The sequence below is a fragment of the Alosa pseudoharengus genome, unplaced genomic scaffold (genome assembly GCF_046254945.1).
Source record: "Alosa pseudoharengus isolate Yale_2024_CS ecotype anadromous, Long Island Sound unplaced genomic scaffold, YU_APseudo_1.1 YU_APseudo_1.1_scf_16, whole genome shotgun sequence".
NCBI lineage: Eukaryota > Metazoa > Chordata > Actinopteri > Clupeiformes > Clupeidae > Alosa > Alosa pseudoharengus.
In genome coordinates, this window is record NW_027468630.1 from 27,583,074 (window position 1) to 27,600,127 (window position 17,054).

General features: G+C 43.2%; 1 protein-coding gene across 1 annotated transcript in view; it reads left to right on the top strand.

Moving 5' to 3' along the window:
* The first annotated feature begins 910 nt into the window (after positions 1-910).
* nrg2b (neuregulin 2b) overlaps positions 911-17,054 on the top strand; it is a 67,607-nt gene continuing 51,463 nt past the window's right edge. The window contains exon 1 of the mRNA XM_076287590.1: positions 911-2,093. Coding sequence (XP_076143705.1) covers positions 1,679-2,093 — 415 coding nt within the window. The 5' untranslated portion in view covers positions 911-1,678. The remainder of the gene's footprint in view (positions 2,094-17,054) is intronic.

Consider the following 17,054-nt stretch of genomic DNA (forward strand, 5'->3'; position numbering starts at 1 on the left):
CCCACGTTGGGCATCAAGGAGGCCTTCATTACATAGATCGGAACCTTACGGGCCTTACATAAAACCACGGAAATGAAAACTGTTACATGACATGTCAGGAGGGTAATTATGAGGCCACTTTAACAACCCAGGTTTCGTAGAAGGGTTCCAGCTGATGGTCGATGCTGACAAGAAATTCTCCATCGTTCTCTCCTCTTGTTATCATGTGCGACAATTATCAGCTTCAGCCTGTAGAAGGCGCTCGACAGCAGCGGATAAAGCCATACACTGCCTCAAACGTCGCATTTATTTGTGCCAAGGGAAAGATGCTGGTAATATTTACACTATCCACTTGGCGACTGCCGTCAGACTGTAACTCACACACACACAGCGCGAGTGCGGAGTTATAGGAAATCTTATTTTCTGGTCCCCTCTCTCGCGCGCTCTCTGCGTCTCATTCATCAGCCGACTGCCAGTGTTATGACACACCACCATTCTATCGATACAGACAGCGTCCTGTCCTTATCTGATACCCGCAGGACCTGTTGCGATTGCCACCGTGCGCGAAAGGGCGTTGAAAGGTTTCGCTCCCGCTCGGGCGACGCCTGGTTGGTCGGTTTGGGGGCCAGATCTGTGAATGTGACCTGAATGCAGCCGCGTGATTAAACGAAAGAAGGATAACGTCAAGAAAAAAAACATTGCTGATTGTCCAGCGCTCGAGACGACTGAGCTACTTTCGCAGCGTTAGTCATCGCAGCTCGTGGCCTGGACCATTTCTACCAATCCTACTGGGGATCACAGCGCGCTCTCATGGGAAACGGATTTTTTCCCAAGCAAAAGTTATAAGGCGCTGCATTGTATAGGTTCTGTACGTTAATGACGTTGGTGCGAATGCACGAGTTGCTCTATTCGCGCGCTTCGACGGATACTGGTCTCGTGCGGATGTGGATTCTTTGAGCCTTTCCGTGACCTACAAGGTGTCGTATGTGCTCTGACGGCACATCACGGAATTTGCGCAAGAAGTTCGCACAGACAGTAGCGGCCGGCCAGGTGATGTTTGCTCACGTAAGCCGGCAGTGTGTGGTGGCAGAGCGGGCAGCGAGCGAAGGGGACGCGCTTGTTGCATCGCCCTACTGAGCAGCATCCTCGGCCGCTCGCTCCGTGCCGTCTTGGGCGTCGATAACGCTCGCCGCGCAACATAACCCTTAACACGGTAGGATTTTCCGATGCTGTTTTCTCTGTGCCAAGTCTGAATCGTTTCACATCGAAAAACCTCGTTTGAAAGTCAGTGCACCCAGTGTGAGCCATGACATTGGCTGGATAAAGGGGGACCTGCGGCGTTTTGCAGTAGCCCCGTGTTGTGGTAAGGCAGCGTAATTTATGAATGCAATTTTGCGTTTCGGAATCGGTATTTGAAGGAGAATGCAGCAACGACATTTTTTCAACCGCGCATCACCGCTGACTGGAGCTATTTCCGGTTCCTAAGTGGCTTGTGTTTCCCCATCGCGGGCTGCATGGGGCAGAGCGGCTCGCACACAGATGGCACGGACTCTTGCGCAAGGTCTGCCGCCCCGCGCCTCTACCGGAGCCCATTCACAGTCTCCCGCCACCGTAACCCGACTCTATCATCCGCGCCCCTCGTCAGCCCCGAGAGCACTGCAGCACCGCGAGCGGCCGCCTCTGAGCCCCAGCAGACGGCATGAGCAGGAGACTTGATCTGGCGCTTTTCTCCATGCTGCTCGTGGGGCTCTCGTTCGCGTGCTACGCCCCGAGCTTGGATACCCCGCAGGAACAGGCGTACCGGGCGGCGGTGGTGATCGAAGGTGAGGTGTTCGCGCTGCCCGAGAACGTCTCCGTGGAGCCGTACAGTGTGAATGTCAGGGTGCTGGACGTGTGGCCGGTGAACAGCGGCGGGCTGGAGCGCGAGCAGCTCGTCACCGTGGGGGATTTCGGCTCTGAGGCGCCGTGCGTGCTCGTGGAAAAAGACCACAGATATATTTTTTTCATGGACCCTACTGAGGAGCCTTTAGTATTCAAAGCGTCTTTTGCTCCTGTGGACGCCAACGAGAGGAACCTCAAGAAGGAGGTGGAGAGCATTCTGTGTGAGGACTGCGGTAAGTCTGCCCTGGGTTCCTCACTAATGGGCCATTGCTATGGTGATGCTACAAGGTAAATGTGTGTGTGTGTGTGTGTGTGTGTGTGTGTGTGTGTGTGATCATGATTTTTAATCAGTTTCGCAGCCTACCCGGCCATGTTCCCCGTTTCCCGACCTGAGGACAGGAGGGCTTCTCTTCCTAGAATTGGATGTAGACACACCAGAAATGTGGCGATGCGCGCACGCTGGGCGTATCTGCAGCATTGTTCCCCTTATAAACATTTTGGAATACCCCCGATGGACACACACACACACACTCACACACACACACACACACACACACACACACACCTTACACATCTCTCTCTCTCTCTCTCTCTCTCTCTTACTGTCTGTCTGTCTGTCTCTCTCTCTCTTTCTCTCTCTCACACACACAAACACACACCACACACTATACAATGTTCGTTGGAATTAATCATTCGACTTGATGCTTTAACGTTTGTGCTGCACCATGTAAAATCACCTTCACCTGTCAGTATTCGGAATCCCGAAGCCTCATCTGAACCGACTGGGCGCGTGGTAATTGATGATCCTATGCATGTCATATGGAATGACGTAGGTAGGTAGGTAGGAAAGGTAGGCATGCATGTATGCTAAGCCAAATCCAAAAGGGAAAGCCATCGGTTATTTCCCGCTAGAGCCCCTCTTAACAACCTCTTCCATGCATGGCTTCGAGCTTCAACATATCGGTTCGCCTTCAGTCAGCACGGAACACTTGGCCATGTGATGGGAAAGTGGAAGTGGACTCGTGCTGGTTGGCTGCGGCGCGGAGCCGCAGGTGTCGCTTGCGTCGGTCAGTGGGATTCCTTTCCTAACGCAGCCAGGCGCGAGGCCACGACAGAAGTCGCTCATGTGACTTTGTGCTCTGTGTAAAACTGGACGAAGCCGAATGCAGGGCGACAGGTTTCATTCATAAATTTTGCGTAACGCCTTCAATACGCATCTGAGGGCATTGGAAAGCATCAGAGTGAGATGCAGTGTTGAATTCAGACAGTGATTGTGTTCGAGATGGTTTTGGACTCACAGTCCACTACAAGACACAGTATATTCACACTTTATTTGACCACTGACATTAGGTGGGGAGATACAGAAACCATGCAACATTTTCAAGGTGACCAAAACAGACAACTTGAGTCCATCCTTCACAACCTGTCATCTGAAATGGGAAAGGTAGACATACCAACCAGCCTCTCTGGCAGATTGTAACCAATTGTAATTTGGCATGGTTCAGCAAACTCCTTTGATTCCTGTCCTGCCATACAGTACCCATGGGAGATGTGATGACCTTCGAGTCTCTCTTTCTCTCTCCTCTCTCTCACTCTCTCTCTCCCTGTGTGTGTGTGTAAGTGAGAGAAAGGCTGGAGGACCCACTGTAGTAAGCCCTCCAAGTTGTCTGTGAGCCTGCTTTCTTGTGTAACCCTGGGCTCCTGTTTGATGACTGTAGTTCACAGGTTGACTGTGCACTGTCAATTTATATTTCCTCCTATACAGTATATTCCCTCTCTGGCGTGGTGCACATACCCACCTGTCATAGTTGTTCCAAAGGGGTGGAGGCATGAACGCTTCAGGATGCCCAGGGCTTTTTTAATATGCTTGAAGGACTCTTGGGATTTAGGCTGGGGAACTTGAGCTCTTTCATGCTCATGATACCTAGCTACCATGCTGAAGTCTGACTGTATTTTGCACTGCTTTAATGAGCATAATACGTCTAGTAGAATAGCTAATCACAGTGTGTAGCATTTTATTTGTATGGCTATTTTCTCAATTACAATTCCATTTCAAGTTTAGTAAGATTTTTTCAGAACAGACGGTTGATGAACTATCTCTGGTGGCATGCAGTGGATTGGAGGGCTAGATGTTGTGATGAAAGAGGCATAGCTGACACAATAAGACTGAACATGAGAGAGGGAGAGAGAGAGAGAGCATCAGAGTTGTGGGAGGGTCAGCAGGCGTTACCATCCCCTCTTTAGACATGGAGCGCTTCAGCAAATGGAGTGCATTTGCGGTGGTCTCTGCTGTGAGAATACCTAGAGCAGTGGTCTCCAACACGGTGCCCGCGGGCACCAGGTAGCCCGCGGGACGGCTATGAGGCGCCCCCAGCGCACTTTCTAAAAAATAGCCAACAGGTCACCTGCAGATCACGCTCTAAAAACACGCTCCATTGTGAAGTTTTCAATAGATATTTAAGTCTAGACCAGAACCATTTTAAGAATGTATGTAGCCATACATCTGTAACAATAAATTGATATTGGTGATACCTTATAAATTGTAGCTGCGTTAAAATTTAGCCTTTGGCTTCAAATCCGTTTCCCATTCAATCTTTAAACAACAACGGAAGCGGAGCGCACACGCTGCTCGCACGCATAGACAGTAAAGGGGGAACAAACTTGCTTGTCTGGTGTAGCCAATGAAAGCATATCTTTGCAAAAGTTCTGTGGCCATTCCATGTTCGTCAAATACGGTTCTTGCATGATTGTTCAAGGACTGAAAAACAATTGCTTTAGCTCACAGGCCTTTTCTCCTCCGTAGGCAACTGCCGTATAATAGCGCTAAAAATGTTATAGCATGCATGACTGAGCAGGACTGTGCATTACCCTTTTTTGTCAGATCATGGATCATTTCAGGTGTGCAATAACTTTAAAAGGAGTTTTCATATGTTAGGGTGGTGTGGGCGATTACTATTGAAATGTTAAAACCGAATTGTCCACTGAAATCAGAACTTAAACATCCCCTGAATTCATAATGGTGGGTTGGTATAAATTGGGTACAAATTGTAACCCAAATTATTAATTGCACAAAAAGAAAGTTTTTTTGTAAAAAAAAAAAAAAAAAAATAGATTAGATTCCCCATGCAAACTTTGAAATGAACAAACTGAACAAAAATGTTGGTAGTGTTGCATAGGTTATTGATATTAAATTTGAAAATACAGTTGCTTAATATATAAAGACGTATAGGCCTGCACAAATAATGATCATTTAAAAGTAAAAATCACATAGGCCTATTATTTAGGAGGACTACCCTCGCAAAAAAGGGGTGAGGGTATGTTTGTTTTAAATGAGTAGCCCTCCATATGATTTCGGGTCTTCAGGTAGCCCTCATTCCCAAAAAGGTTGGAGACCCCTGACCTAGAGTATTCGTCATATCCTGCCTCGTAGCTGCTGTGAGAGTAGTCAGAGTACTTCAGAGTAGTTCATATCCTGCCTCGTAGCTGTCTAAGGGCAGAGGTTACCATACTCATACTCTCACTTTCACTCGTACGCTCACTCACTCAATCATTCCCTCGTGAATTCATTAACTCATGCACTCTCTCATTCACTCACTCCTTCACTCACTCTCACTCACTCACTCACTCTCTCTCTCTCTCACTCTCTCTCTCACTCACTCACTCTCTCACTCACTCACTCTCTCTCTCACTCTCTCATTCACTCACTCCTTCACTCACTCTCTCACTCACTCACTCTCTCTCTCTCTCTCTCTCACTCACTCACTCTCTCAATCTCTGTCTCCGTCTCCCTCTGTTTCTCACTCACACATTCTTTCCCTCTCTCTGTCCCACTTTCTCACTTACTCATTCACTCAGTCTTGTGTATTTATATTCAATTTGTCTTTTTTTACTTTCTAAAGCCTGTTTCTTGTAAAACCATCAAAGGAGAGTGTAAGGCGAAGGCTGCAATTGTGCATCTTGAGGCTTGTGTGCAAAAGAAAGCAAGGGTTGTGTGCAAAGGAAAGCAAGGGTTGTCAGCTAGAATACTGTGCATTGTTGGTTACTGAGAGCTATTTAAACCACTTTCGACTCCATGGGAGTTTTATTATGCTGGGTTTGCTGGTGGAGTCGTGCTGGTTGAAATTAGTGCTAGCACTAACAACTCATTTTCTAACGACTGATCTGTCGACTAATATTTTGATTAGTCGACTGATCTAAACGACTAATTAAAAAAAAAATCAAGTGTTTGTTATTTTGTTGTGTCCGTTTTATTTTCAACTCAACTGAAGGGGCAAAACATAAAATACATATCAGCCTACTTTTGTTAGAAGCTCATTAAGTAAACCGTTCAAAAACATTATGGGCTCTATCTTGGTGATCTAATACGCATGGTCACTGGCGAATAGCTTAGGGGTTTGTCCAGTCCACATTGGGGGTGGTTTTGCTATCAAACGTTATCAAATTTTGTACGCCTGGCGCAACAAGGCGGTTCTTATGTTTCTTAATCCGTCATGGGTGTGTTTTGGGCGTAACATCCTATAAAACAATGAAAATGACATCTGTCATTCCCTTTAACAGCAAGCAGCGCAACTTCAAACAACAACAAGCAGCGCAACTTCTTTAGTCAGCGGCGTATTTGAAGGAATTTGCTTGCACGTGAGACTGTATGGAACAAGTATTCCACTAAACCAAGCTTTACTAAAACCTAGCAGGGTAATAGCCTACACGCATCTGCACTGGTCTATTATTTGATCTCATTGGCAAAGTGAACCTCCCTTCACCGTGGTGTCATAGTCAACGACAAAACAGTTATACACAGTTAATTACTTTTACTATTGACACAGTGGGTTACCATTGAAAACATAGCCTGAAAAAAGCAACACTTACCCCAATAATATTTAAATGACTGAATAAAAAACCTAAGGACATTTATCCTTCAGAGAGGAGTTGCTGCTTACATCTCGTGACACTGCATCTTCAGCTGTGCTTCATATGCGCCTTTCGCTATAGACCATGTTTTTCTTGGTCAGTGGCGTAATGCTTCTTAGATATTGTAAGATAGCGATGTTTAGATAATGCGCCAAGACCACACCTTAGGTTGTTATTTGCCACACCCCTGAGCACATTGTTCAAAGAAAGAGACGCGCATGGCGAAAAATCGGAGTGTACGATAGGAATACGCTTTGCGTCATGATAACAATACACTTTGCGCTGAGTTTTAGATCGCCAAGATAAAGCCCTATGCATTAACAATCTAAGCATAAGTATCTGCTTTTCCATTAGGCTATAGTATACTGGACATAATTCATCATACTGTGTTATTGACATGTGTCCCCTTACTTAACTACATATGTTTGTGGTAAGTGTGTTCTGTGTTGTGATTTATGCTACGATCGGAGATGCGTTCAGGCTGTTTTATGCTTCTGCGTCGAATCGACGGCGTACCCCCGCAGACACCTCTGCGTCGCCGTGAACCCCTCTGTGACCCCTCCACCGTAGCTCGACATGCACCTCCAAAAAATGTTAACTTTGCGTCGAGGCGACCTTGCGGTCTGCGATTGGTCTACTCGTCCTGTGTGTTAATAGTCGTTGTTTCAAGCAGCCTACTGTGGGGAGTTAGCAACATGCTAATTCACTGATATAAGCTTTGCAAATAAACTCATTTTTTGGTTACAATTACAGGGTCATCCGTTTGTAAAGTGTCTATATGTCAGTAACGTTTGGAAATTAGCACTTTGCCAGCAAGCAGTACTTCGGGGCATTTGTGCTAAAGTTTGCTTGCTAACATAATTTAAACTGGCTGGCAGACACCTCGCAAATAACCTCAGACTAAATTGCTGGTTATAGTAACTAGGTCAATGAATTTTACTGTGTCTATTTCTCGATACTTTTTACAAAATCTAAGCAAGAAAAGGCCAAACAAATAAGATTAATATTTTAGCACGACAGTCTATGGGTTTTGCCATTCTGAGTACCATTTCGGTCATATGGTTTCTGTGGTGAGCGACGCAGACACAGGCGACACCGAACTTCGAAGCCACACACCCCCTAGTGTTAGGGTGGTGAAATGCACCGCGATGCAAGGCAACCCAACGCAGAATCATAAAAGGGTCACGACGCCGAGTTGACGCAGAAGCATGTAACAGCCTTTCCACATGACATGTCAATGTATTATCTTGTTCTGTGTTATAGGGACGCTGTCTCTTTAATGACGTGCACCTTAATTGTTGATATCACGGGCGGTGCCATGTTCACTTTAACATTTTTTTTGTATGAATGAACAAACGACTCGCCGTTGCGTTGTCAACACGAGACACTATTTTCACTTCATTTATTGCAATTTCCACAATACCATATTAGTCTGGAGTTTGGACTAGCCTACTACGCTTAGCTTAGCCCCCACCCCCACCCGCTTAGCTCTGCCTAATAATGAATCGTGCTGAAAGCAGGCAGGCATGCAGCTATGCTGCTTGCGTTTACACTTGAGTGCATGGTGAGGTTTAAAACAATACTGCCAAAGTCTAGGTAGCCTGTTTAACATCCAAAGACATTCATTGTACTTCTCAAGAGTTAATAACATAGAGTTAATAACATTACAGTGAGCCGTTTGAAACAGGAGACCAAAAATAAATAGGCAGTCAATACTTGTTGACTAAAAAAATTGCCGTCGACTAATTTTCATGGTCGATTACGTCGACTAATCGCTGCAGCACTAGTTGAAATAAAAGACAAATTATATCAGCACCCATCTTCCATTCATTCATCCATCCATCTATCCATCCACCCATTCATTCATTCATTCATCCATCCACCCATTCATTCATTCATCCATCCATCCATCCATCCACCCATTCATTCATTCATTCATCCATCCATCCATCCATTCAATTTCAATTTCAATTCAATTAAATGTATTGTGCTTATAGAGCGCCAAAACATTACACATCATCATATCATGGCGCTTTACAGAATGTAGGCAATCACAGAAAAAAGGAAAGAAAGGAAGAAAAGAAAAGAAAGAGAGAGGCCCATGGGTAACAGGGGCGAGGAAAAACTCCCTAGAATCCATCCATCCATCCATTCATTCATTCATTCATTCATTCATTCATCCATCCATCCATTCATTCATTCATTCATTCATTCATATACTTAAAATTAAACCATATAAATTAAACCATTATTCCACTATGACTTCAATGTTCTCATTACTTACTTATTAAGGCATTCTTTCCACAAAGAACAGAATCACTCATTCACTGAACTAGAAACTCATTAATGTATTCATTCAATCATTCATTTAACCCTCCTGATGTGTTTGCAGTCAAATCTGACCGATTGACAATTATTTTCTCTGAAAAATATTGTTAACTTATTCTGACTACCATGAGGCTATGACTTTGTTAACACAGGGCATCTGAACACACAAAACAAATTTTGATCATTTTTTTGAACAATTTTGAACACCCATGACCGGCCATTAGAAATTAATGGATGAGAAAAATATATGTGCTACTATGGTTTTATAACAAGTTATAATGCAGCGGTCATTTTTGACCGGGAACACAAAACTAGTAAACATGAAACGAACACAACAGAAGGTTTAACTGATTAGATACAGTGCTGTCTAATCATGCATTCCATTTGTACATACTGATGGCTTGTAACAACTCGTAACTTGTGAAATGACATAACTTCCTTGTCGTAAGAACTCGGCGTGAACTGGTCCTTTGATTTGTATGAGATTGCTTCTCATTAGACGAGGTGAGGGGGGAGTCCCTCGGTCATCGTACTACTCATAAGTAGAGTCCTTTGGACAACTGGATCGCACCTTAACTCTCTGATGTAGTCCCATATCCATCCCCTGCATTCACTTACAATCACACTGATTAAGTCATTCACTGACTCTCACTAAGTCACTTACAGTAATCACTTCCTTTCACATTCATTCACCCCCACCCCCCGACATCTTTCACACACCCCTCCTTTCCCATCATCCCTCCATTTAATTTATCCTTTATCCCTTTTCTCTATCTTCCACTCTGTTCCTCTGGCTCAACTCATCACTGTCACACACACGTTGTGTCACCAACTCAGGATTGGCCACTCCCAGTGTGTGTGTCACCTCCGCTGGGTTGGTGTGTGTGTGTATGTGTGTGTGTGTGTGTGTGTCACCTCCGCTGGGTTGGTGTGTGTGCGTGTGTGTGTGTGCGTGCGTGTGTGTGTAACCTCCACTGGGGTTGGTGTGTGTGTGTGTGTGTGTGTCACCTCCGCTGGGTTGGTGGGGATTTCAGAAGAGAAAGAACAGAGGAAAATTATCTGAGTTGTGTGTGCAGTGCACGCGTGTGTGCGTGTGTGTGTGTGTGTGTGTGTCTGTGTGTGTGTGTGTGAGTGTGTTGTGTCAGTGTGTATGTGTGTGGTGTGTGTATTTGTGTGTGTGTGTGTGTCTGTGTGTGTGAGAGAGAGAGAGACAGCATTGAGCAAAGTTATGATTACAAAATCTGTGTTCTAATCTAGATTTGTGAGTTTATGTGCATCGGTGTGTGTGTGTGTGTATGTGTGTGTGTGTGTGCTGCCCTGTGGCCCAAGTGCTGAAGTGTGTGTGTTGGGGGGGGGAGAAGTAAAGAGAGAGAGATGGAATGAGAGAGAGGCGGAGAGAGAAAAGTGAGAGAGAGAACTAGGGCTGTTATGAATTATGTAGAGTAGAAAACAGTGCACTGAGACTAAGCCATCCACATCTCCTTCAACATGAGACACTACTGCTCTCTCTCTCTCTCTCTCTCTCTCTCTCTCTCTCTCTCTGTCTTTCTCTTTCTCTCTCTTTCAATACTCTTATGTGCACTGCATATATATATATATATATATATATATATATATATGTATATATATGTGTGTGTGTGTGTGTGTGTGTGTGTGTGTTTGCACCTGTGCATCTTCACTGGTATGTGCTGAGATAAATGAATGTGACAGATGTGACAGAGCTGCTCAAACATGTGTAAGGTTTGTGTGTGTGTGTGTGTGTGTGAGTGTGTGTGTGTGTGTTTGTGTGAGAGAGAGCGAGAGAGAGAGAGTACAACAGTAAGATTGGACAGTTTTTTTTATTCCCAAAAGCAGCTTGTCTTCTCATCTTGTAGGCATGAATATTTTTAGTAGTTTGATTAAATCATTTAAAGCATGCACACTCACACACACACACTCATTGCTGTCATCACTTCATACACTACTATGAGAGAATACGCGCACTAACTCTAACACTCATTCACACACACACACACGCACACACACACACACACACACACACACACACACACACACACACACACACACACACACACATTCACACACACACACACACACACACACACATACACAGAGTTGCCAACCTGTCATATGATGTGAAGGGAGACTACACACAGCTGTCAGCCTTTCATTTAGACACGCACACACTTAACACAGACAAAAACAAACACACACACACACACACACACACACACCACACACACACACACACACACACACACACACACACACACACGCAGTCAAGCACATAGAAGAAAGCAGGTCACTGATGGCTTCTCGGAGAACTGTTTTTGGAGTGCACGCAGACAGTTTCACAGAGGCACAGCACAGCATGCATAACTCATGTCTTTCTGTGAATATAAACATGAGTATAGCCTGTATCCTATTATCTGCATTAGTCTCTTTAAGAGACGAGGACAACAGTTATCTCTCCAGGATCGTGTACCGCGTGGCTTGGAGTCTGTACAAGTCATTCATAGTCATGTCACGGTAGTCGTATGTGACCTGACACAACAGCGTTTAGAGCAGGGAATGGGCAATTGAAGTCGGGGTTGAAATTGTTTAGGCCAAAGTGTCCAAAATAGCATGGTTTTATCTGTCTTGGCATGGGAAGGTGCATCAACTATATTCAGATATGGGGGGGGGGGGGTTGAAGTCATGTCATGCACTCTCACAAAGTTACAAAAGTAGCACTCTCATATTATTAGTATTATTATTATCATTATTTATTATCATTATTATTATTATCATATAATGATTGTCAAAGTTTTTTTTTTTTTTTTTTTTTTTTTCCTCGTCATCTACTTCCTGAATTTTTGGTCAACGATACCCGGGACACCGAAACACCGGTGCACATGAAATTTGGTGGGTATGTAGCCCCACTAGACTTTTACGGAAAAATTTTGTTTCGTCCCCGGGGGCCACTCCCAAATCATGCAAGCCAAAACTTTTGGGGGGCACAATCAGGTTTTTTTTTTCTGGGGGGGGGGGCTGAGGTCTGACTTTGTGGTGCTCAGAAATTTAAATATTTTAATCTTAATTCATGTGATTAAGGACTTTGAAAGAAGTTTCACAGGTTTCAGTGCTGAGTAGTCTAAGGTTAACACTAAATATTTGAATATTTTACTAGGCCTAATATATTTCTCATTACCATTATAGCAAGCAATAGGTACCTCATTTGTAAGTTGCTACCTGCAAATCATGAGCAATTTTGACCTGATACATGAGAGACTGCTATTATTTTATTGCCCTCTACATCACGGTCATTGCGATCCTATTTATATAAAACAACTGTAGTCCTCCTTTTGAACGGGTAGCCTATCCCTTTTCACTACATGGATTAGCTACCAGATACGTGAAAAGAACAAGTGGAGAAACAACGCGATGCCTTGGCCTATACTTGGTTGGATTTTGTAGTTATACTGCAAAATTAACACCCTCGTTTCTATGAAACTGGAAACAATTGAACTAGGAGACTTTGTCACGTACAAGACAAAACAGAGCAGATGTCTGTAAGCCAAATATTTGTAATATTTGTAAGAGTAGCCTACGTTACACTGACACAACGTAGGCTAATGCGTAGCTTCGGAATTCGCGGCCAACATCAAATCCATAGTTCTAACTTTTTAGCACCAAGTCAAAATGTCCAGGTCAACCACAAATAATTCTACTATTTTTTATTGCTTAGCCTACTTACCACTTCAACACCATTGATTGTAACCAAAAACTGTAACTGTAACAGTTCAACTGTTTAAACTGTAGCCTAAAGTTAACTGTAACAGTTCAACACACGCAAAACATTGCGAGCTCAGCGTGTGTGAGTTGGCTATTAGGAAAAGGGCTGCTGATCGGTCTTCAACTATTTTGGTAGCCTACTGTACGATTTATTACACATCCAGAAGAATACATTTGAGTCGTTGCAGGCTCTGGCTTATTATGGAGCATAATAGGAACAAAGTTATGATTAAAATATATATATTAGGGAGGAAAAATCCGAGGGGGCACGTGCCACCTTAATTTCAATGGGCATGAAGTAGCCACTGGTTACACCGGTCTGATACAGTTTTGCCTATACATGCGTGAGACTGAGACGCCTGTTTATTTGTTTTAAGTGCGTGCAGGGTGTGAGAGGGGAATCGATGTGCTTTGATTCCAGCTTGGTACTTGTAGTCTGTGAAATTAAAAAGCATGTGTGTGTAAAGTATCCAAACAATGACACCTTCATTTCATTATGGCTGCTTTAGCAACACACCTTAAGCTAGTGGGTCCCATTTAGAAGTGGCTACTTCATTCGCGCTTTCCTTGACTCATGGAGCTGCGTGAATTTTATTACAACTTTTCGCCACGATATGGCAGTTTAAGTCCGCTTGATACTGTAAGGCGTAAGCCATTGGTTTCCAAAGGAGATTTTTTGTGTCGCCAGCATAGCCTATTGACAATTTATGTTGTAAATAGGCCTACCTTTTAAGCCTACCTGTAGCTTAGGGAAGCTAACAGATTTTTATTAGGATCTAGTTTGTTAGTTACAGTTTTGTCATAACTCCCTGATGCATTTTTGCATTTAGAATAGCCAGAGCGTGGATATCTCAATCGGAAAATTAAACAATATCGGGTGCCTATGGACTAGGCTGGGTGATCCCAGCCTGATCTGCCTGCTATTTATTTTTTGATTTCTTAAAAGATTGAGCTTGGTCTGGTGAAAGCCAGATTAGCCATGGACCTCAGTTACACAATGCAAGGGAACATGAATCAGCCTATATTTGCACGAACAATAACGGACAACAGCTCTTTGGCCCGTTAAAATGTGTATGAACAGTCTAGCGACGCATTTCATCAAGGCCCATTTGGACATGTCAGTTATTTGCACCACTGGTTAGATGTAAAACAGCATTTCGTTTCAGACTACTGTTACTTAATTTGTGCATTAACAATAACGTTTCAGACTACTGTTACTTAATTTGTGCATTGACAATAAAGTATTACATGAACTAAAGATGACTAAAATCTTATGTAGAAGAAGAAACATTCACAAAAAATCCATCCATCCAAAAATGACCTTTGTTTTTGATAGCTGTTGAAAACGGCATGGAACTGACAGAGATGTTTTTGTTTATACATAAATAAATAAATAAATAAATAACATTATGCTGATACCTTTTGCTTTTCCCAAATACAATGTAGCCTACAGGTGTAAGTGACCTTTCATCAATCCAGTTGCAATGGATGAACTGTGATGAACTGCCCTACTTGTGGTTGTTTAGAGATTTTAAAGGTTTTATAACAATGCTACATCTTCTTTGGCTATTCTACAATCTATTCACCTTTTCAGCACCAGTAGGCTACTTTCTGTGCAGCTGCACACACACACTCAGGCATGCCAAACAAGCATACACAAAAGTTTCAAGAGTGGGGGATGGAGTAAAAGATGGAGACAAGTGTGATTTATTATGTACAGGACTGAGCGGCTGTCATATTTTGTACCGCTATGCGGTACATCTAGTTATTTACATCATTACAAAATACATCCAAATGAATTGTATAACCGAGAGAGGGAGGGAGAGAGAGAGAGAGAGACTTGAATTTGAATGTGTTGCCTTTGTGCATAATATGAACTTGTAGGGTAGCTGGCATTAACCTGAATGCATGTTTATACTCACTAACAACATATGCAATCATTAGTGAATAAAACAGCTGTGATCTTGTTGTGTGGTCAATTGAACATGTGGTCAGATGGACAGTGTGTCTTGTGAAACGCCCTTGGCTCCCTCCACTCGTGTGATATTAAAGTTTTTTACAGTTGTTTACACACGTTTTCAAAACTGTGTCTATTTTTCTCCACACACAAAACCCACAATTGCTCAAAATGTCAAAAACACATATTTAAAGCAAACATTCACCTCACATTACAAACACTATTGTCATAATATGACATTTTGGATACATCATTTACACACTGTTTCTCAAAACGCTCTTGTGTCTTTCATAGGCTTTATGTATTGCCATACAAGAGTGAAAGTTACGGTACAGAGAGAAGTTGAAATACACAGTATTATTGAAACCAAAAATAGTGATTTTTCGCAAATAATTTGCTGTTGCAAATACAGTATTTTACAGCCAACAAGAACAAAGCAAAGCAAAATACAATGACCACCAGATGTACATGGAGTTCTGAAAAAGCTGATTTTGCCTAAGATGGAAATGACTGACTACTATCAAATTACTTTGCTTTTTCCAAAGAAAAGTGTGTGTGTCTGTGTTTATGTGTGTGTGTGTGGGGGGGGTGTATGTATTCATAGGTCTATAGAAAAAATAATTGAGCTAATGGTAAAGACAAGTTTTACTGTACATAAAGTCGACTTTTTGTAGAACATTCCTTTCAAAGTATCTGCATTGGTTCTGAACATTTACAGTAAACCGTAAATCCTCTAGAAGCAGATTGAGAGGGTCCATACCTAATACTATTCATACTAATGCAATGATTGGATGGTGTTCCGTAAAGTAATGAGTGTTTACACATGTGAAGAGAGAGATTGAAGCACTGGTGATTTAGTGTGGCATTTTGATGAGTTGTATTTGAAAAACGTAATCAAGTTACTTCCGGTTAGATTTTTGTGTGTTAAGTAGAAAATTGTGTGTGGTGTTTTGCAAAATGTGTTTTAGTAAATTGAAAACTGAGTCAAACATTGAGAATTAGTGTATGGTTTTGCAGATTTGGTGTGGGGTTATGATGTTTGGAAGACATGTTTAGAAAATTGTGTGACAAGCAAAGATTTAGTGTGTAAGCATTTGAAAAAAACTGTATGTAGGGGCCCCTGTGATGGGAATTAGTGACATCTACTGGTTGTAGTTTGGTAATGCAACTTTCCTATGAGTCCTCTCATGTCTAAGTCATTGTAGTGTGTGTGAGAGTGAGATAGATAGATAGAGAGAGAGAGAGAATTCTGCGTAGGCACCCTTTTTAAAGGATGTGTGCATAAATAAGTACGCCCAAGTGAATATAAACATTTATAAGTGTCGGTGATGAGTGTCTGTGTGTGTGTGTGTGTGTGTGTGTGTGTGTGTGTGCGAGAGAGACAGAGAGGGATCGAGCAAGAGGGAGGGAGGGAGGTGGATTCCCTTTGGAATCTTAAGTGTATATAAGCGTCACACAGGTCAAGGGGAGCTGTGATTAAGTATATACAGGTGAAGGTTAGGGTTGTGTGTGTGTGTGTGTGTGTGTGTGTGTGTGTGTGTGTGTGATGGATGTCCAGGTGAAGGTGAGGTGTTCTTTAGGTGTTCTTTATGGCCTCATGAGAGGACTAGTGTGTGGATCCGAGAGTGCTGTGTGTGTGTGTGTATTTGTGTCTGCTTGTGTGTGTGTGTGTGTGTGTGTGTGTGTGTGTGTGTGTGTGTGTGTCTATCTCTCTGTGTGTGTATGTGTGTGTGTGTGTGTGTGTGTGTGTGTGTGTGTGTGTGCGTCCTTGCTAGAGAGGACAGATGAAGTTTATCCCTCTCCTGAATAATTGATCTGCTCCCCATTCGTCTCTCTCTAGACCCTAATCACGTGATGCTGCACGTAAACACCTACCCAGTTTTTCTGCGTGTGTGTGTGTGTGTGTGTGTGTGTGTGTGTGTGTGTGGGCTTCACCCTATCAATGAGAAATACCCTGAAACTGGTACTGTTTTTCTGAATGGATGTCTGACAGTGTGACACCTCTTTATTGTGTGTGTGTGTGTGTGTGTGTGTGTGTGTGTGTGTGTGTGTGTGTGTGTGTGTGTGTGTGTGTGTGTGTGTGTGTGTGTGTGTGTGTGTGTGTTTGTTTGTGTGTGTGCTTATTTGTCTCTTCCCATCAGCCCTTGCTCCAATGGTGGGATATCCCATAATTCATGTGTAATAGGTGCCACATTAACATGATGAAGGCATCTCAGCCCTCCACTCT